At 39.1% G+C, this 20,767-nt stretch overlaps 1 protein-coding gene across 1 annotated transcript in view; it reads left to right on the top strand.

Annotated features, from left to right (window-relative positions):
* CLSTN2 (calsyntenin 2) overlaps positions 1 to 13,443 on the top strand; it is a 191,921-nt gene extending 178,478 nt beyond the window's left edge. Inside the window, exons 9-16 of the mRNA XM_027884360.1 lie at positions 835 to 1,001; positions 4,446 to 4,594; positions 5,961 to 6,184; positions 7,857 to 8,027; positions 8,646 to 8,791; positions 9,704 to 9,827; positions 11,405 to 11,589; positions 11,976 to 13,443. Of these exons, the coding sequence (XP_027740161.1) occupies positions 835 to 1,001; positions 4,446 to 4,594; positions 5,961 to 6,184; positions 7,857 to 8,027; positions 8,646 to 8,791; positions 9,704 to 9,827; positions 11,405 to 11,589; positions 11,976 to 12,185 (1,376 nt within the window). The 3' untranslated portion in view covers positions 12,186 to 13,443. The remainder of the gene's footprint in view (positions 1 to 834; positions 1,002 to 4,445; positions 4,595 to 5,960; positions 6,185 to 7,856; positions 8,028 to 8,645; positions 8,792 to 9,703; positions 9,828 to 11,404; positions 11,590 to 11,975) is intronic.
* Positions 13,444 to 20,767: the final 7,324 nt, after the last annotated feature.

Raw genomic sequence — 20,767 nt, 5'->3', positions numbered from 1 at the left:
TGCAGGAAAGACAAGCTCTAAAAATTCTCCTGAAGGAGGATGAGTAAATCACTAAATGTCCCAAGAGTAATTTAGATGCTACGATCACTGGTGCAGGCAGTCTGTAATCACGTTTTATTGACAGCTCCTAAAGATCAGTGTTCCTTTGAAGCTGCCTGGAGTGAAGGCTGAAGGCTCTAACACAAGGTACAGTGACAAGACCAAATCTGGCACCAAATGAACCACTCTGGGCCAGGGGCAGCACTGTCAGCCTTTGAGTGAAGTGCTGTGCATTGGCCCACAGTCACTGCTGGAATTTACACCATATCCTGAGGGACAACTCGTTATAGGGAGTGTAAGGGAGTGTAGTAATTTGCTTTCACAGAGCCATGACTGAGAACTTCAGATACCTTTGCCTTTTTTCTCCAAAAAACATAGTAAGTAATCTTGTAATGGAATGCTTGCAAATAGTTTCTGTATAAATAAACATCGGACCTTAAGCATTTCTTTAACTGGTGTTTGATTACTTAAAGAAAGTCATCGATATATTTTTTAAAATTATGTGCTTCCTTGTACACATTTGGGAAGCTATGGTTTGTCTCAGAGTTTGTTGCTACAGCTTTATAAACACCTGAACATAGTCCTGGAAAAACAAGAACCTTAAAGACAGGCTTGCTACCAGGTACCACCCAACAACCCACAAAGACGTTCCATTTACCACAGGAAATGGGATCTCAAACACACTTGGCTAAAATGGATATAAATTCTCTAAATGTGTTGAAACATAAAGTGAATTGTTAGATGTGTGGTTTGTGCATTGGTATCAATAATCATTTTGTATTTGCTTTCTTGCAGGAGGTGAAGTCACCAAGCCCAGATTTGCTCAGTATTTCCATGGTAGCCTGGCCAGTCTTACTATCAGGCCAGGGAAAATTGAGAGTCAGAAAGTGATTTCCTGTTTGCAGGCCTGCAAGGAAGGTCTGGATATTAATTCTCTTGAGAGTCTTGGCCAAGGAATAAAGGTGAGAGATGAACTGACACCATCTTTGATAAAAATTTAGGTCTGATTTATGAAGTGGAGAGCCCAAGGTAGAGTATACACAGTACAAATGTACTCCCAGAAGCAATGTAATTTCCCATAAAATCATGCAAAGAAAAAGCAGAACAGTAGAAGGGCTGTGACACTGCAAAGAAAAATGTTTCCATTATTGCTAAGCTAGATGCTCAGAAAGTGAGGCACTGCTGATATTTCAGAGTCCCTATGAATTACCAGGTTGTGTTCTCATGCTTATTTTGGTAGTTTTACAGAAATAGACATGTTTCCAAAGATTTATTGAATTTTGATCTCAAGTAGTATTAAAACAGTTGAAAGCATAAGTCCCAATGAAATAGCGTTGAAAAATTCAGTGTGTTCAAAGAGCAAAACATTATGGTACGTGAAAATTGGACAATAAAAAACCTTAAAGTCAACAAAATTAAATTTATATATTTGCATATAAATCATTATCCACCTTCATTATGCATATGAATATCTTTATTGGTAATGTGGCACTTTTTCTAAGGTTGGAGAACAACAGAGGGAGGGAAATCCTGTTTCAATTGACATAGTGGCCAGACTACTTTGCATTCATTCAGACAAATTCTGTTCTCTGGATACATATGTAGGATCTTGGCTATAACTTCTGTAATTCTCATACGAGCTGCATTTTACTGGTACCATTGTTAGGTGACCAGTGTTCTTGTGCTTATTGTGTAAATGCTATTTCCTAGCAGACAGATACCATCTTCCAAAGGAGCTGAGCTTCAAATTCCAAACTGGGAAGTTACTTTGGCTGCCGGCTCTGCATCCTGTGAAACTGCACAGTGTGGTTTCAGTGTGGTGTTTTTCGGTGGGGAGGAAGGTTTGCTGTAACACTTGCTGCACAGCATGCAGGGGGAGTGCCACATGCTACATTTTATTAGCTAAACCTCTCATTGTATGAGATAGGAGGCTGACCTGAAATACACTCCAGTGTCTGTCTGGGTGATGGGTTGCAGCGTGTAGTATAGCTGATATGTTTTCTGAAAAGAGGGGTAAAAATGCAAATTGAAAGTGCAAAGGGAAGGAGGAGTTTTGCTGGCTCCAACTTTTATATATGAGCAAAACACCCCGAAGAATTGCTGTTTTATCATCCTTCCAAGGACATCATTAAGAATTTCACATTGCTGCTTCTCACAACAACGTGACACAGGGATAGATAAATCGTGTTTTTAAAAGGCAATGCATACAAGGAGCAGGTAGGGATTCCTGGAATCCAGGACTATATTCCCAACAGCAAGTTCTTTGCTGTTTTTTTTTTTACATGAACTACAGCAGTGTACACTCGGTCCATGGTGCCTGAAAGCACAGCAATTTCTCCACTATTGCATTCTGCAGCTTGACAATATTTGAGTCTTCTAGTTTCATGGGCTTGGAAAAATCCCTGTTCTACCACCCACTGCTGCTCCAGTGTGGGGGATTGGCTTCCTCACGGTACAGCAGCGGTGTGGGGAAAAGGAAGACGAGGGCTTGTTTTCTGCCTTTTCTTTCTTTTGCAAACCTTCAAAACACTTTCATTTTCTGAAATAGAGATGAGGCACAGTGGGTTTTTTAAAGTTACTGATTTGCTTTTACTACCTCGGCAAGCTCAACAGCAAGTGCAACAGCAGGAGGCAAACATGAAAGGCGCAGTCAGAGATAGATTGTGGTAGGGTTTCTTCTGGGGGCTGACAGAAAGAAGCTCAGATGAAAGCAGAGCAGTTGGCTTGACCTTGAGCAGAAAATTAGAGAGAAAGGTGTTCTGGTGTCAGAAATGAGCGTACCTGATCTCAGACAGGCACGTGTGACAGCTGCACAGGGGATGGGTTCTGTGGAGCTGTTTACATGATGCTTTGCAGATTCAGTGTTGGCAAACTGATGCTGGAAGGTGTTTCTGCTGGGCATTTGGGACTCATGAAGATTCACCCTTTAATCACCTCAGAAAGAGCAGTGCAACTGTGATACAGTTTCTGACACGATAGTCTTGGACGTTTTTGGTCTGCAGCCTAATTTTCAGATATCTGTAGCAGCCCTCAAAACCACTGTCTAAACTGTTGCTATTTTTAGCCTTTTTTAATGAGAAAGACAAAAATGGCTCAGTCTAGGGCTTTCTCCAGTCCTTTTGGCAGCATTCCAGCTGTTCTGGCAGCTAGAGTCTCCTTTTGCTAATTTTATTCTCTACTACTGCTAGCTTACAGAAAGGAAAAAGAAGTGTATGCAGGCTGTGACTCATGTTAGTTCTTCTCTTTGTTAAAAAATACCCTTCAGTGTATTATGACCTTCTTGCACAAGCTTTAAACCCAGTCCTCCATGTTCTGTTCGCCAGAGAGCCCTGAGCTTCATTCTGTTCTTCACAGTCTGTTTGATCTCTTGCTTTTTAACCTTTCTTGTTGTAAGGAAGTGTAGGCAGACCTTGTCTGTATATAATAGAACGTGTTCATATAATCAATATCCAGCTTCAGGAAGGGACTACACGTGAGAAAAGGGTGCATTTCTTTGTGTTTTGTGCTGACAACAGTAGGGTACAAAATCAAGGGGGTTAAGCTGGTTTTCTCTGCAATGCAGATGATTTGCTGAACCAATTAACAAACAAAAAAATGGAATCAGAATTAATTATGATGAAGAGAAAAATCAATCCTTTGTTATGTCACAATAGTAGCAAAGTTCCTTGGTCAGCAAGGCTGTTTTGTGTTCAGTGCAATGGACTAGAGAAGGTTCAGGGCTACAAGAGCAGCCATTGACTTTGCAGGGTTTGTTGGCTCAAATGAACAGCTGGCTTTGTGCAAGCAGCAGCTCCATCTTAAATCATGACACCTTTATTGATCATGAGACAGAACTGAGAATCCCCTTTATTGTGTCTGACATTAATGAAGATGTAGGAGGCAAATGTTATAATTGTTTTGTTCATTCATGTTGAAATATATCTCAGAAAGGTAGCCCAAGGTAAAGCCACACAGAAAGCAGCCAAAATATGCTCCTGCATGCTAGTCTGGTTCAAGCCAATGTTTTTATATGGGGGATGTGTTTTACCTAAAAAGATTACATAGTAATAATAATCGTGGTGGTAAGGTGAGGTTTTGAGCTCTATAGAGGTCAAGAATATACAGTATCAAAAATTGCTGCAGAAATAGTATCAGCAAAGTTGATAAGGCTGGGCAAAAACCAGGAAATTGGGATTAATTTACTACAAAATTATTGTAACAGTGGTTCTTCAGATATGAAACAGATGGCTTATACAAGTCCATGTTTTAGGGAACAACATGTGGGTTCAGCCAACAATAGCTATTAAGATATTTTTTTCTTACATCATTAGATCTTAAACTTATGCCTGTGCAGTGTTCCTTAAAAATGTCTTATTTTGTACTCTGTACCTGGTACCTTAAATACTAATTAGGTGTATTTCTCCTAGTATCACTTCAACCCTTCTCAGTCAGTCCTTGTCATGGAAGGAGATGACATTGAGAATATAAATCAAGCTCTCCGAAAGGTCTCATACATCAACTCCAGACAGTTCCCTACTGCAGGCATACGGCGTCTCAAAGTCTCATCTAAAGTCCAGTAAGTTATACTTCAGCTGAATCGATTAGATTAGGAATATTTTTAATGAATTACTTTTTTCTTTGGGCATGTAAAAGGAAAGAATTTTGGCTAAATTAAAATGGTAAATCATACTGGTTTGTTGTTGAGCATAAAGGTTTAATCTAATTTACTTTTATGCCAATTCACATGGTGGTTTTCTTTGGATATTATCCTTTTAAGGAACCTTTCTTGTTAGTGTAATGTACTTGCATTCTGTTTATAATTTGGAACATATAGTCTGGACTGAATGCATTTATGGCGTTCATATTTACTTTTCATTTTAAACCTTTATAGTTCCTTCTGAGATAGGTAGAGCCGTGACTTTTAAAAGCAGGCCTACTACATCTAACAGCATGGGATTCGCACCTTTACTTGGAATAGTCTGTCTGTCTGTCTGTCTCCTCATATGCCTGCTGTCACTGAAATACTGGTGGTGTTAAACAGGAATCTATGTCCTTCCATTTTTGTGCAGCAACGGTGCCAGAACCTGCTCAATAATGTTTACAGTTCTACATGTCCAGGGAGCCACTCCTGGGCTCCCCTGGGGCACATCTCTGGCACGAACAGTTGTACAGTGCAGGGAGAGCAGGTCTAGAGTGAAAATAAACATCACTTCTGTGGACTCTCACCTGCTGTGTGCACAGTTCTCACTAAGTACCGGGCTTAGTCCAGCACTGTGGGCTGACCAAACAGTTTATAGAGCATTTTCTGATGCAGTTTCACTGGAATCAGTCCAGTTTGCACACTCCAAGGCTGCCTCAAGCCCTGTGCCAGGATGAAATAAGTTAGAATTTGTCAGGGGATTCAATCCCAAAGCACAGTGCTGATTCAGATGAAAGGCTGGTACAGGAACCTTTTCTCCCTTGCAAATGCTGGAGGATGCCAGAAAGAGTTCATGATGGGACCAATTTAAATGGATAATTAGGCCCTTTTATTCACATGTGACAAGATAACCATATTATATTCATTAGATATCACTTTCAGAATTTAATGTTAGGTTTACTGTAGTTATCACCTAATTATTTTTTAACTATTCACTACTCTTGTTAAATGTCAGTTAAACATCAAAATGTCATTCTCATGGTACCCTTATGAAAGACTGAGCTTGTCTCTGCATAATTTCGGTAGTTGTCAAGGTGGGAGGGGATTAGGGGAACAGAGCTGTTCCTCTCCCTGCTGGCCAATGGACATGGTGGGACAGGTGTGTGTCCCTGCTTGTGGCAGTGTCTCAGGGTGGAAGAGACCGGTCCGAGAGCCCCCAGGTGGGGATTGGGCAGTGCAAGCGCCACACACCTCTGATGTGCAATGTGTTACAAGCAGTTAATGAGTAATATTTTTTTTTCAGGTGTTTTGGTGAAGATGTCTGCATTAATATCCCAGATATAGATGCCTATGTAATGGTGTTTCAGGCCAATGAGCCCAAGATTACAATAACTGGGATGGATCACTTTGCTAGACCAGCTGCACAGTTTGAAAGTGAAAGAGGTGTTATTTTGTTACCTGACATCAGGATTGTCAGCACAGTCACTAAAATGGAGCATCCACTGGACTTAAAAGAACACGACCGAGGTTTGTGTCTTTCTTTTAAATGTTATTATTTATTCTGTAACATGAGCCCTTGTATTTTTTAAGGGATAGGGCAAACAACTCATGCAAAGGAAGTAAGTTCACCCAGATTAGTTTGAGCAATGTTAGGCCACAGTAATGATGTACTGAAGAAATCCAATTAAATACACTGGAAAATGTGTTAAGTAGTGACAGATCAAAATCTGTTTCAAAAAACCAGATTTTACATTTAGTGTCTTCCCTAGTTCAAAATTAATCTTTTCCACTCTTCATATTCTGTTGAAAAACTTATTTTTATTAGAATCTCTCTATTTGTAACACAATTTTGTTAATTGTATTGATAAAGTGAAAAGCAGTAATTGGATGAAAGTTGAATTTTTAGTCTGTTCTTATGTTTGCAGCTCTGATACTGACTTGTGGGTGATACTTGAGAAGGTAATCTTGTGCTTCAGTTTCCCAACTGTAAAATGTAAATATAATAATTTTAAAATATGTTTTTCAATGATGACAGTTTATTCTAATGCTGAGCAATGTGTGTATTATTATTACTCAAGGCTGGGTGAATGATCAAAAGTATAAATCGGGCTTAAAATAATTGTCTAGAAAGGAATCTTCCTTTTGGATGCTTGTGTGCAAGGTAAATGAAAGGTCTAGTAATCTAAGGAATCATTCTAAGCAGTATTTGTTGGACTTAACTAAGCAGTAACTAGGTGTACAGCTCTGGGGAAGATAAAATCGGTGATGATTTACAGGTTTAGGGGCATGGATTTCCTGAAGCCTGAAAATTTGGATTGGATCTGCATTTTTGAGTAGGTTAGAGCTGTGCCTAGAGATCAGATACCCAAATTCACTGTACTAGGAGTAAGGAATCTAGGGTGGAGCCTTTTCTGTCTGTGCCTTTCTTCCCCATCACCCTCTACAATGAGATGCACAAAATGGGCAGTGAATTCCAAGACTGCAGGGTCTGTGTCTGCAGTGCCCTCAGGGAGCTGGGTAAGCAGTCTTGCCACACGCTCTGTGCTAAATTGATCAGATAATTTAACTGAGAACTTGATACATTTCTCTTTTTCCAGCGACAGAATTATTTTTTTCCTCGTACATACTGAAGGATAGTCAGTTTATAACTTCATTTCTTTAAGTCACACAACACAGGTTCTTGCCATTTCTGATAATACCCTGCTCTTGGATACATGGCCATGTCTTTGTAATGCAAATTCTTTATGGGCCATAGAGAATCGTTCAAGCAAGCATAGATATATTTGATGTGTATTTTTCCTGTTTAGTTTTCCTTGAGAAAAAAAATGAATGTGTGGCATCAGGTTGGTATTGATACAGTATTAAAAAGCAGAATTGTTTACATGAATTTATTTCCAAGATCAAATTTCAGTTTTCTATTTCCAGTGATGCTCTTGGATGCCTTTCATTACAGAGCAATATATTTTCTGTCTATCTCACTAGATATTTGTAGGCCTTCATCGTCCTGGCACCAGAACAGACGAGACATTTCCCTTGATTTGTTTCAAGTATCCTGTATTTACTATCAGCAAAAAACAGTTCAGATATCTTTGCAAAAATTGAAAGCCCTGATGCAAAGCACATAAAATGACTGAGCTGTTCTGTAATCGTTTATCTTCTTCTCCCTCTTTTTTTCATGGTATGTGCCGTGGGTTCCCAGCTGATAAGCCAGTGATAGTAGAGGAAATGCTCCACAACTTGGATTTCTGTGATGTTTTGGTCATGGGTGCAGAACTAGATCCTGAACAAGAGTGTTTAGAACTGGATCACGTGGAGCTCCAAGGAAAACATCTAGATGCCACAAATTCCACAGCAGGATATTCAATCTATGGTATGTTCATTGAATTTGCTTTCCCTTATTTTGTCACACCAATTATATTACTGGAATGAAAACACTAATATGTAAGAAATTAGACAGAAATCTGTGATTTACTAGCTGTAAAATATTCCAAGAGGGACTGCATCTCAAAAAAGCACAGACACTTCTTGATCTCTGGGTGTGCTGTGTTTATCTTCTGGAATCTCAGCATCCCTCCTGCTACTCCCCAAATAAGGAAAATGGCATCACTGCTTTCTTTAAATGTGGGGTTCTTGTGGACCATCACAGAATCACATAGAATTAAATCGGTTGCCTGGGAGACATGTGGGAATGAGGAGATTCCTTCTGTACAGTGCTGGTAATTCACTGGCCAGTTTTTTCTTTTTTTTTTTTAAGTAATTTATTTTATATCTTTGCTACTGTATTTCTCCTTCTCCATTATGGCCCTACATTCACTTCCAAAAAACTCTTCTCACATAGTCCAGGATCAGCCAGAGGCTCTGTCAGGGAGTATTTGACGCTCTCTCATTTTCAGATCATTCTGCCAACTTTCATAATTGCTGTGAGCGTTTGGTCTCTTCTGTTCCATGGCCTCCCCTTGAGCCTGTCCCTGCTCTGCCCTCCCTGCAGGTGTGGACAGCATGTTCAACTACGAGCAGGTTCTGCGGCAGATCCGGTACCGAAACTGGGACACCACTGCCACCTTCGACAGGAAGTTCAGGGTCAAGTGCTCTGAACTAAACGGGCGTTACATGAGCAATGAATTCAACTTGGAGGTAAGCAATTATTCAGTCAAGCTTTCCTGTCCAGCACTGAGGCTGAGCACTGGCCTCAGCTTCAGCAGGGTGGTGTTTTCTTTAAAGTATGTTGAGTGATTGACAGGCTCTGGTAAGTGTAACCAAAAAGAGAAAAAAGTGCTAAGTTCCATTCAAATAGGAAGTCGACTTCTGTGGGAATTCCTCAGTGTGGGTCTCTATCATGCTGTGAATTGAGGAGATGACCCTTCTCTCAGACTCCACTAACACAGAGAATTACTCCTGTTACACCGAATGCTTTGGATCCACTCCCCAGACATGGTCAGTAACCACAAGAATTTTTAGATGCCTCTCTTGAGTCCTTGTGTGCTGGTTTTAAGGCCAGTGCAACACAGTGGCTCAGGGACTGAGATTACTGCTGGTTCACCTCAGCAGGACTCTTGGACCTGTTATGAAGAACTCTCTTATCCAGCCTAGAGCCCAGACAACAAGTTACCACAGGAAAGGGCAGGGCCTTCTTAGCAATAGAGTCAAAACTTGTTAGTTGTCTTTATAAGCAATTATTAACTTAATAATTGTAAATAAATGAAGGTTTTACATGTGTTGTTTAGATAGTACTTAAAAGCTAATTAGTATATATAGAAAAAAAAGTCATTACTTATCCAGACAGGTAAGTCAATAAAGTCCTGTTCTGTACCACTTCATAGTGATCAGCTAGCAATGTTAGAATGCATTGTTCATGATAGAAATTGGAAATATATCAGGCTGTGTATTTTTTACTGGCATAAAAAGAGTTATTTTGGCCTTTAAGATCTATGTAATAATGCTCCTATCTGCTCATGAACTTCACACTTCAATGTAATATACAGAGCCGGCAGGCTTGGAATATAAAACACTTTTAGTATCTGATCCCTTATTTTTCTCTTGTACCAGGTTAATATTCTACACAGCTCCAACTCCAACTTCATGGACCATGTAAATCATATGATAGTACAACCACAATTTCTCCAATCTGTTCAGCAGCCTGAGGGGAGTGTAAGTGCTGTTCACAACTCAGGTATGTGACACCTTTACAGAGACTGCTCATCATGATTCAGGTATGTCAGTGTTTCCCTTGTGAGCCAGCCTGGGCAACAAACAAAAGCCCTGAGGTCCAGAGTTACAGCTTGGAAAACCTCACAGAGACTGTTCCACAGGTGTGAAAGGAGGTAACGTTGAATTCTATTCTGTCATTAAAACCTGGTATCCTTTTTTAAGGTCTTCATTAATGGTTTTGTACTCTGACCCACACAGTTAATAAAATGTCTTGCTTCTACTATTAAGTGGTATGAAGGGTGATATTTATGCTCATATTGTCTTTGTTCATCTGAATTTCCATGGTGTATTAATTTCTGTCCACTCTTTTCTAAACAAAAGGAAGAAAGGTTTGTATTATTTTTTTAAATATATAATTGCCTCAGTGGCTCTGTTAGCTGCTGTCAAGACCTCAGCCAGAAGCTCTCTGGAGAGAAGATAGGTTCACCCAGCCATGTGCAGTGGGCATTAACCTGTATTAAATACAGAATTTAAAATATATTTTTAAAATATATATGAAATCTGGAACCTTTTCAATAAAGTTAAACCCAGGGCTGAGACACCTCTTTAAAGGTTTGATTCTAAAATCCTTTTAGCTGAATGATACATATGTAAAGAAGTAAAGCTGATGTAAAGTCTAGGTGGTTATAAGTAATTATATACAGATATGCTTAGAAGATTACTGTATTTTTCTTTACACTTGTACAGGCAGTTCACTAAAATGAAACCGATTTTTTACTAAATAAACTGTTGCAAACTAGTTCTTTAACGTTCTGTTCTGATTTTAGACTTCCATTCCTTTGGGCAGGGCAAGGTGATAGAATGGGTTAAAGAACTACTATAGCTGCTGGAACTGCAGTACCTCAGGAGCAAGGGAACACAGAAAGTGGCAGCACTTCTCCACTAACCTATTTCTGGAGCTGATATGTGCTAGTTCAGAGAGATTTCTTCCTCTGGCTAGGTGGAGGCAGAGGCTTCTCAGAGTGCAACCAAACAGTGAGGAACAATGTCTTGAATCCTCAGGAGTCTCCCAGGAAGGTTGTAACACAGGCAAATATAGTGGCAATGCATTATTTTATTTCTTGGAGGACGAGATTCAAATCACAGTGTAAGTGTTTGAAACCTTTATAAGCTTTGAGATGCACATTTTCTCCCAAGCGAAGTTGATGCCTCAACTGTTATCAGAAGGGGCCAAAATGTGGGTAAGAGAAGGGCACCTTATTGCAAAAGCACTTGTTCTGAAACCAATGTGTTCTGCTCTGATTGAATACTTGTCTTCTGTAGTGAAGTGGCTCAAAGAACAAATGGTAGGCATGCTCACTTTTTAGCTATGATTTATAATGCTCATTATAAGATATCTGTAAACACCATTCCTGTATGCTCTGCCTTAGTAGGTGGGCACTTGTCAACGCTTTCAGTAGCCCCAGGCACATGGCAGATGGCTGTCCTGATCCTCAGTGCAAGGGAAGAAATGCCGTGGGTTAAAAATTGACAGTGTATTTAGCGGGGTTTAGGCCATTTGTTCCACAAACGTGAAGTTTTTCCCACCTTTTGTTGCAGTTGTTCCAAGCGTGGCCACCATTGTGATCATAATCTGTGTGAGCATCCTCATCTTCGTCATAACCTTGGGCGTGTATCGGATCCGCACGGCTCACCAGCACGGCTCTGCCGACCACGAGGGAAGCAAAGACAACGAGATGGATTGGGATGATTCCGCTCTGACCATCACCGTCAACCCCATGGAGGTACATACCTGAGGCACAGGGTTAGATCATGGCACTGCCAGCAGGCACTGCCTGGGATGGTAGCTAATGTGAGCACTAATTCATTGAAAGGAGAGGAAATGATTAGAGTTGAAAGAAACTGATGTTGATGGCTTAAAATTTGGTAGCATGACTAACAAAGATATCGGTTATTGACATTCTATTCCTCTTACATTAGTTTTTGAATATTTGCTACTGAATCATACCAAATTTGATGCCTCATAGTCACGTAATGATGGAAATCTGATTTTCCCAGGATGTTAGCATTTCTAAATGTGGACTACATGCTCATATTCTCACAGCCACTGATTAGCAAGAAAATACCTTTCTCCCACTGTCTCTCTCTCGTTTCTTTAAATGTACTGTAGAAATATGAAAAGCCTCACCAGACAGAAGAGGAGAGTGAGGAAGAAGACATAGAAGATGAAGAGGAAGACACAACCAGTGCTGAATCAGATGAAAGTGAAGAGGAGGAGGAAGAAGAGGAGGAAGAGGAAGTGGTTGTCCAAAAGGGAGACAGACAGAATGCCACCAGGCAAGCGCAGCTGGAGTGGGATGATTCAACACTCCCATACTAACAGCCCACCAGCCACATCACACTTTTGTAACAGCCAATACAATGGTTTTTCAGAGTCTATGAATGCATTGACAGGATTTGAACTGCTGCTTGCCTATAACTGTTCTGCCTAAAATGATCTTATTGTAGTAATTGGCAATGATAGAACAGATCCTTTTCTTACAAAGTCTGGAGAAAACATGGTACAAACCTACTGGCCTACCCAGTAATAATAAAGTAACTAGAACCTGATCTGTTAGCAAGCATAGTTCTGATTTCCTATTTCTGTACTACAGATATGTGACAAAAGTCCTGTCACTTGACCCATACAGGTTTTTGCCTTTGTTTGTTGGGGTTTTTTTTCATACAAGAGAGATTTCAGCTTGTTATGAAGAATTACTTGTATGGGTCCAAATAACAGTTACCAATTGACTTCACATTCCTACAGGTATAAATAGTAATCCACCTCCAAATTGGGGCAGAGTTTTAGCACTACAGGGGATAGAGACTGAATTCCATTTGTTGTCTTGTCCTGCCTTCTTGGATTTAACTGTCTCTTACAAGGGAATATCTAGGACCTCACATGGAATGCATGTGTGCCTATGTAGAAGTGGACTGTGGATTTTTTTAGGCATGCTGTCAGACCCTCAAGAGAGGGATTTTTATCCAGCCCACCAACAGAAATTTAAGAGAGTTTAATAAAACCAGCAACAAGGGGCTGCTGAAGGTTCAAAAAAACCCAACAAAACAAAATCCAAAAAACATCCAACTCATTCTGTGTCCACAGACTCAGCGATATGATCTTATGCAAACTGTAAATTCTAATGGGATTGATTCACTGAAAATCTGTAGAGCTGCTCATTAGTTATGGATTGAGCAATTTGCAGCAAATCGATGCTTTAAACCGTCTGTCTCGTAAAATCATTAGCTTGCTGCAGCATCACACTGAAGTAGTGGAAAATAAGTGACCCCATTATTCCATAGCTATGTATGGCTGGGATTTAAACAATTATTTTAGATGAGGAAAATGTTCCCTTTTGTTTAGTGAATGCCAGCTGGAATTCCTGTGTGACTACAAAACATTATGCCCTATTTCTTCTGTACCCCTCCCCACCTATAGTGGCACAAAAGAAAGGAACAACATACACAACTGTCAGCTCTCTTTTGTGCTCATAATTCTCCCTTATTTCTTCCTCCTGAAGCCATTTATGTTGAGAAAAGGTTTTATAAAGTAGAACAAGGAGAAATAAAACCTGCCTGGAACCAAAATAATTGAAAACGAAAACTAAACTCTTAAGAGGTTGAGAGAGTATTTTAGTTTGTTATGGTAACACAGCATATTTTTCTTAAACACTGTTTAAAAAGTTAAAAAAAAAAAAAAAAAAAAAAAAAAAAAAAAAAAAAAAAAAAAAAAAAAAAAAAAAAAAAAAAAAAAAAAAAAAAAGCAAAGCTACGTACAATGTGTTGATAAGTCTGTGTGGTGTGTTTTTTGTCCCCTTTCCTTAAGTACCTTTGCATCTTTGACTGCTCTGCATCCCAAATGCTGCAGCACTTGCTAGGAAAACTGCTCTAATGCATAGAAACAAAATGGCATGGAAGAGAATGCTGCTTAGTGGCTTGTCTGGTCTGTTGTTTTTTTTTTTTTCCTTAAATACTTCATTTACAATTTCATCACTGACTTTTGCTTTTGTAATTTGCTGTTGAGAATGAGCTGCTTCCTCGGCTCCTCTCGCCCAGAGAAACAAGCAGTCTTACCACAATAGGACCTTCCTGAGCACCCCTGAGTGGTAGTTGGTGTTGCAAAGAGTAAATGGAGCAATCTTTGGGGTATCCATCCCCCTCAATACTAAATTATCAGCAGCTCCTGAATATCTTGGAATACAGAGAATATATTGTGGGTTTGGGGGTTCTTTTAATTCCAGTTTTTGCTTCTAATAGTTGAAGGGAAATATTGACAGCAACTAGTCCCTGTAGTTTAATTAGTAGAAAGTAAATGAAAAAAACTCTATATTAAATTTAAAATTAGAGATCTTCAATGATTTTATTTGTTGTGCCAACAGTCATGTTGTCATGTGACTGTTAAGACTGGCAGTACAGGAATTTTCTTATGTTAGCAGTCGTGTTTCATTTTTATTCTCTCAGATGTATTAAACTTACTTAGAAGAATATTTGCAGAATCAAGCCCACATAAATACAATTTATCTGCAGGAATGACAACTCTAAAAATATCCAAAATTTCTATTTAATAAAAGATTAATATTAACATTTCTGAATATCCTGAACTAAAATTTTATGTTAGATCATTTCCTAGCACCCTACTGTCCTAAATCTTTTCCTAGTGTTAATTTTTGTTAGTGACATGAAGCAGGCTCTTCGTGGTGCTTGTTATCAGAGCATATCAGCAAATCTTTCTGCTCAGAAAAAAAAATATTTAAAATTAAAAGTAGATATTTAAAGGTCAATTTCAGATTTAAAACTGGATTTAAATTATTTTAGGTCTCTCTTATTCCTGATTATTATTATTGTTTTTTTTAATCATAGCAAACCTTAGGGCAACTTGAAAACAGCAATGTACAACCTTACTGACAGCCTTTAATTATTTTATATGTTTGTTTGAATTCATCAGTGTGTTTCTCCATCTAATAGACTTTTATCTTTTTGTTACTGGGAGCAAATCTTTTCAGGTTGTACTCATACATTACACAAGAAGCAAACAAAGTATTTTCTCTACTGTAAATAAACCTACATTTTTAAACCTAAGCAAAGTAATACAGGCATTTGTGTTATCACTAAAATTTGGTTTGCAATAAGATATTCAGCAAACTAAAATGTTTTACTGTACTTATTTTAGATAACTCATTGGAGTGCATTATGCAGTTTTTTCATTCAAATAAACAGAAAAATCCTTTTCACAAAATGTTAGTGAGAAAGAGATACTTGTTCACAAAATGAACCCTAGAATATTTGTATAACAAACAGTGACAGCAGTGGCTTCCTGAGCAAAAGCCTACTTATAGAAAAATCAGAGAAATATCACTTTTGCTAAAACAATTTTAACAATATTTCCTCCCCTTCATGAATTATTTTTGGACGCAAACTACTTGCTTAAAAAAAATAAACCAAAACAAAAACCCAAGAAACCAGAACACATACACATATGTGTGCATACATACACACACATAGGGTTTTTCCCCCTAATCAAAAGCCAAAAGTCTCTCCCTTCCTTTGGAAGAAGTGTTTAGAATTGTAAAATCACTGAGGTTGGAGAAGAACTCTTAGGTCATGGAGCCCAACCATTAACCCAACACTGCAAAGCCCACCACCTACCCATGTCCCCAAGGAGCCACCCCTGCCCTGAACAGCCCCTTCTAATGTCTGACAACCCTTTTAAGGAGGAAATTTTCCCTAATATCCAATCTAAACCTCCCCGGCACAACTTAAGGCTGTTTCCCCTTGTCCTGTCACTTGTTACCTGGGAGAAGAGACCGACACCCACCTGGCTATAAACTCCTTTCAGGTGGTTGTAGAGAGCAAGAAGGTCAACCCTGAGCCTCCTTCCCCAGCTCCATTCCCTCCTCTGGGCTCACTCCAGCACCTCAATGTCGTGAGGTGAATTTTTTTTACAGTAGCAATAAACAAGTGTATCCGGAGAAAACATTTTTGAAGAGGTACCCATAATACAGGAATCTGTGACAGCACAGGTCTAAAATGACATCACATCAATAATGCCTCTAAATCTTTAAAATTCTAATCTAAGGCTGGGAAAAGCTGCAAAACCTGCAAATGCAAATTCCAGATGGTGATATATGATGTTGTCTGAATTAATATAACTGCCTAAGTGGCCATTCATGATTAATACCTCTCATTTCTTTTTTTTTTTTTTTCACTTCTACCCCCTCCACAGGTGTTTTATCTTTGCCAGTAAACCTTAAAATGCACAGTTGTCAAGGTTAATCTCAATATTTACTACATTGGCTGACACTAGTTCAAATCAGAAATAGACGTAGGGTTTAGTACTAATTAAAATAAACTGTTGCTATTTGTTCATTCAAACAGGTAATAATATCCTGCAGTGGTGGTAGGACTGCTTTTTACCTGGGGATGATCTCCCTTGCCAAGGGCTAATGGGAAGGAGCAGTTTATTTCCATTTCTGGCATGTTGTGGTGCTGAGCTTGCTTGTGCACCATCCTGACTTCATTCTGGAAGAAAATAAGATTCAGAAAGGATCAGAGGGTTATAAATTTCCTCCTGTGGGGATGAAATCCACCATCTCCATTGCAGGAGCTGTCCCTGCCTGACCTTAAACTGAAAATAATGGCACTGGAGATCAGTAGCCCCAGGTGAAGGACTGGTCAGAGGGTAATGCAGTAGCAGCCCTAAGTTCTCTTTGGCAAAGCCTTTTAAGCCTTGCACCTATTTTGTGTCTCAGCTGTCTCTTTCCCTGACCTGTAATGTGAGAGGCAGCTTTAACCTTTTACCTGGTAGGGATCCCAGCACTCTGGGACACACCACTTCCTCCTCTGAAAGTTTTGGTGCCAGCACACACAGCACTCACTCCAACTCCAACTCCAACCCTCCCTGCTTGGCAGAACAGGGGAATGGAAGATTGTACTGGGGTGACAGCAGGTAAAGGGCCGGTGGGACTGAGCTGCTCCTGGAATACAGATTAGAATACAAAAGTTAAGGATGTTTGCAAAAACATATGGATACTTAGAGAAGGAGAGGAAATAAAACTTGAGTATATCTCCAGGACTTCCTCTTCCCTTAATGCTGACTATGTGAATGAATGAATGAATAGCTTAAAAACGGATATCCCCGCTGAGACTGGGGATATCCTGGTATCATCAAGTTCTGCCCTGATAAAATTACTGAATAAAAACTGTGGAATTATTTGGGGGAGCCTGAAAGTGCAGTAGACTCATCTAGATATTTTTCTTACTTTTGATCACAAGTCTTGGGATTAACGCACCTCTGGGTGATCCCTATAGCTGCTGACCTTCACTGAGCAACTGCTTAAAGAAGTTCTCTAGCAGCTGGGCAGATCTAAGGAGATAGGAGAAAAAAAACAAGCAAACAAGAAAAAACAAATATCAAAAAGATTGTCAAAGAAGACAGCAGAAATAAAACCATCTTTTAAGAAGTCACTAATCTTATTCCTATTAATTGTGCATGATGCTGTGCTATATAAGTATAATCTTCCTCAAGCTTCTGCCAGTATCACAAAATAACATGAGATTTTTCCCTCCTCAGGCACAGATAGGCTTTGTTCATGCCACAGCCTCATTGCCCACAGAGTCTGCAAACCTCCCAGTGTAAAAGTGCCACTGCAAACAGCTGTAAGAGTGACAGCTGCCCTGTCCCTGAAAGATCTTGGTGTTCCCACAGAAACCAACACTCCCATGCTTATGCCCAAACCGTGCAACACTTTGTAATAGAAAATAAATACTTTTTACAGCACTCAGAGGCAAATAATAATCCCGTAAGATCTTTGTACATTTGGGTCAAATGGTTTTTTTAAAAATAAATAACGACATAACAAGCAGTGTGGGGAGTGATGTAAACTGGAATGTATCAGGTTCCCTAATGCTGCATGTTTCAGATTTCCAGTGAAGGAGATGTCAGTCTCAGATGAACCAATGAAAGTTTGTGTATCCAGTGATCAGGCTTTGCTTTAGCTCTAGGTTGTTAGTCTCTCCTAGAATCCAGCTTCTTTTTTTTTTTTTTTTGTTAGTATAGAGAATAAATACACAAAGAATAAAGATGACCACTAAAGTTACAGCAGAGCAAAACTCACACTCTCTTAATGCATTGAATCTCAAGAAATATTTCTGCTAAACATATAAGGAAAATTACTCCAGTGATATCTATCTATCCCAGGAAGTAATTATACTTCATTACCTTTGCGGGAGTAGCAAGGTTCAATCCTAGTATACTTTGGTTTTGTTTTTCCCTAAAGAGGACATAATCATAAAATAAAAAAGCCAAATCCTTGAACAGCACAAAAGTGAAAGGGAAGCAAGGTCCTTAATTTCATAAACTTCAGTCTAACAAAGGGGTTTAAAACAATAATTCTAGCCCACATCACTGAAGCTTAGCAGAATAAAATTAATCCAGAAGGTTTTTTTTATGTTCATAATTTCATTCCTAGTGATGAAAAGGCAGGTACCAGATCAGGTAACCTTTTTCCCTAGAGGCATTTTGCTGCCTTTTGAGTAGGTATCAACAGGTATTCGGTAGTTACAGTTTCCATGTCTCTGCTGGCACATAGGAATAGTGATCCTGACATCCTTCACAAAGCGCTGTGAGCCCTGTAGATGAAAAGCATCATCAAAAAGCTTGGTGGTGTTATGGTTCAATAATTCTCTTGCAGCTCTGCTCATAGCCCTCATTGTGGAGCATGTGCAAAAGGAATGACACAATGGTTACAGTCAAGAACCTTGGGCTGGCGCTTCATTAGTTATGGCCTATAAAGAAACTCTCTCAATAGCGTGAAGGACTACAAACATTGAAGCACTGCAAACATTAAAACAGAGTTCAGGAAAAGCCCTCATTCCTATTTTCAGCACTGTGTGGAAATTGTGCATTCATCAGCTGTTGAAGCTACATGGCTGTGTATTGTCATTATTTATGTCTGTGCTGAGAACAAAGGAGCAGGAGGATTTTTTTCCCAGCTAAGTACATTGTGCAGTAAAAGAGTTCAGCTTTCCCTAGGCAAGGTGCATAAAGCCTGCCAGACGCAGAGAGAGGCTGTCTCCAAATACAGAACAAAGGTTTTACAACCATATTCTATTCTCATGCTTTAGAAGCCCAGAAAATTTCATGGGAGTAAAAAGGTTTTCTGCAGTCCTACCTGTTCTTTTTGTATAAATCTGGATGCAGTTTTGGGTGTTCAGAGGCATTTAACTTCCTGATTGGATATAAAGTTCTTTCAAGTGTCTTTAGGTGTATTAAGCCATAAATCCATTTTTGGCAGAAGGTTCAGGATATCCTAAGGGAAAAAAAAAAAAAGAAAGAAAAATATTATTAAAATTACACTATTTTTTTTCTTTCTATTGCTGCCTCCCCTAAATATATAAACAGATACAAAAGATTTGCTCAGACAACCCTAACCAAGTCTGTGACTAAATAACATTCTAAACCAGTACTGAAATTGTCTTGTCTACAATCTTCTTAATGTGCTCATGTATAGCCAAGAAGGTGGATGGTTGTTTTAGCTGGGCAGGCTCTTTGGAATGTGGAATGGGTCAGTTCTTTTATAAAATCAAGTTGTTATTTTGGTTAGAGTGAACAAGAAAGTAGAATAGAATACCACGTGAATAACAGAAAGAGTTAAAGTTTACAGCTGGTGTGAAAAAAGTTGGAATTTAATCTTGTAGAAAAAAAAAGAGACATTAAAAGCATGAGTGTCAAATGGTAAGAAAAAAAAACACACGTCCAGAACTACAGCTATCAGAATGAACAAGAAAGGGAATGAATATGGGATGTTGAAGGGTTCTGAGATGACATACATGTATATGCACACACATATATATATATATATATATTTTTAAAAATCACCTACTTAATCCCACCATGGAGGTGGTCATTGTGGTAACGAACTAGAACCTCCAGTTATTTAGCATGGTTATAATTGTGGATAGCTGCCTCCTTAGTTACAGTTACATAACCTTCAGCAGAGCTGGGGAGGCAGCAAGACTGGGAGAGTTGTTGCTACATTGTGCGTACATTAAAGCAGGAAATTTTGGGGCCAAGAAGGGCCCCTGGGAGTCTGGGGCAAAACATTCTGTCTGCTGTGACTCAAATTCAAGGGTACAGTTACCACACATTTTAATTTGAGGCAAGAAGTGGAGCTTTTGGACACAGATAGCTGTGCTGATTACTTTTAGAGATTTCCCACGATCAGCATACTCTGTAGGCTGAGAGAGAACTGGGGACACCCAGGACAGACTGTACTACATATTGTAAACACCCTTAAGTAAACTTTTTGTGCAGATACAAATTTCCTAAGTGACCACATAGTTAAGACTCTTGATTTTTGAAAATAGACATAATACAAAAAGATTTCAAGGATAATGATTGTCCCTGAACAAATTCGAGAGCTGAAGTTATTACCTTCGTTCTCAGGCTCGGCTGTTGGCACCTTTATTGGCTTCTCCACAAACTGATCTGAAAATGTGAGCTGCATCTGAAACGAGATGAGAGTATTAAAAATTCTTGAGAATCCTGAGAATTCTTGAGAATCTTGAGTAAATTCCTGATTGTGGTTAACAGGCAGTTCTGAACAAAGGGTCATCACAACAGGGATAGAAAGATATACCACAGTGGGTTATTGCTTTGCAGAGTAATACACAGTAGGGTTAGGCTTCCTAAGAACTATTTCATCTAAACTTCAGAGCATTTAGAAGTTGCTTCTAGACTCATAAAATCCTAGAAATCAAGATTAGTAGACAGAAAAAGTAGTGCAGTATTATTATGCTAACAGTGCAGAATTGTTCCCTAGAATATATTTTCTAGTGTTAGGGGTGGGGGTACTTCAACCTGCTTAAATGTTTCTAATCCTGAGGCTCCTACTGCTTCCCTTAGGAGATTGTTCTAGAGTCTAT

The sequence above is a fragment of the Empidonax traillii genome, unplaced genomic scaffold (genome assembly GCF_003031625.1).
Source record: "Empidonax traillii isolate 1590-97213 ecotype Southwest subspecies unplaced genomic scaffold, ASM303162v1 scaffold143:size1492093, whole genome shotgun sequence".
Lineage (NCBI taxonomy): Eukaryota > Metazoa > Chordata > Aves > Passeriformes > Tyrannidae > Empidonax > Empidonax traillii.
The sequence above is the reverse complement of the archived record's forward strand: the minus strand, read 5'-3'. Positions and strand labels throughout refer to the sequence as shown.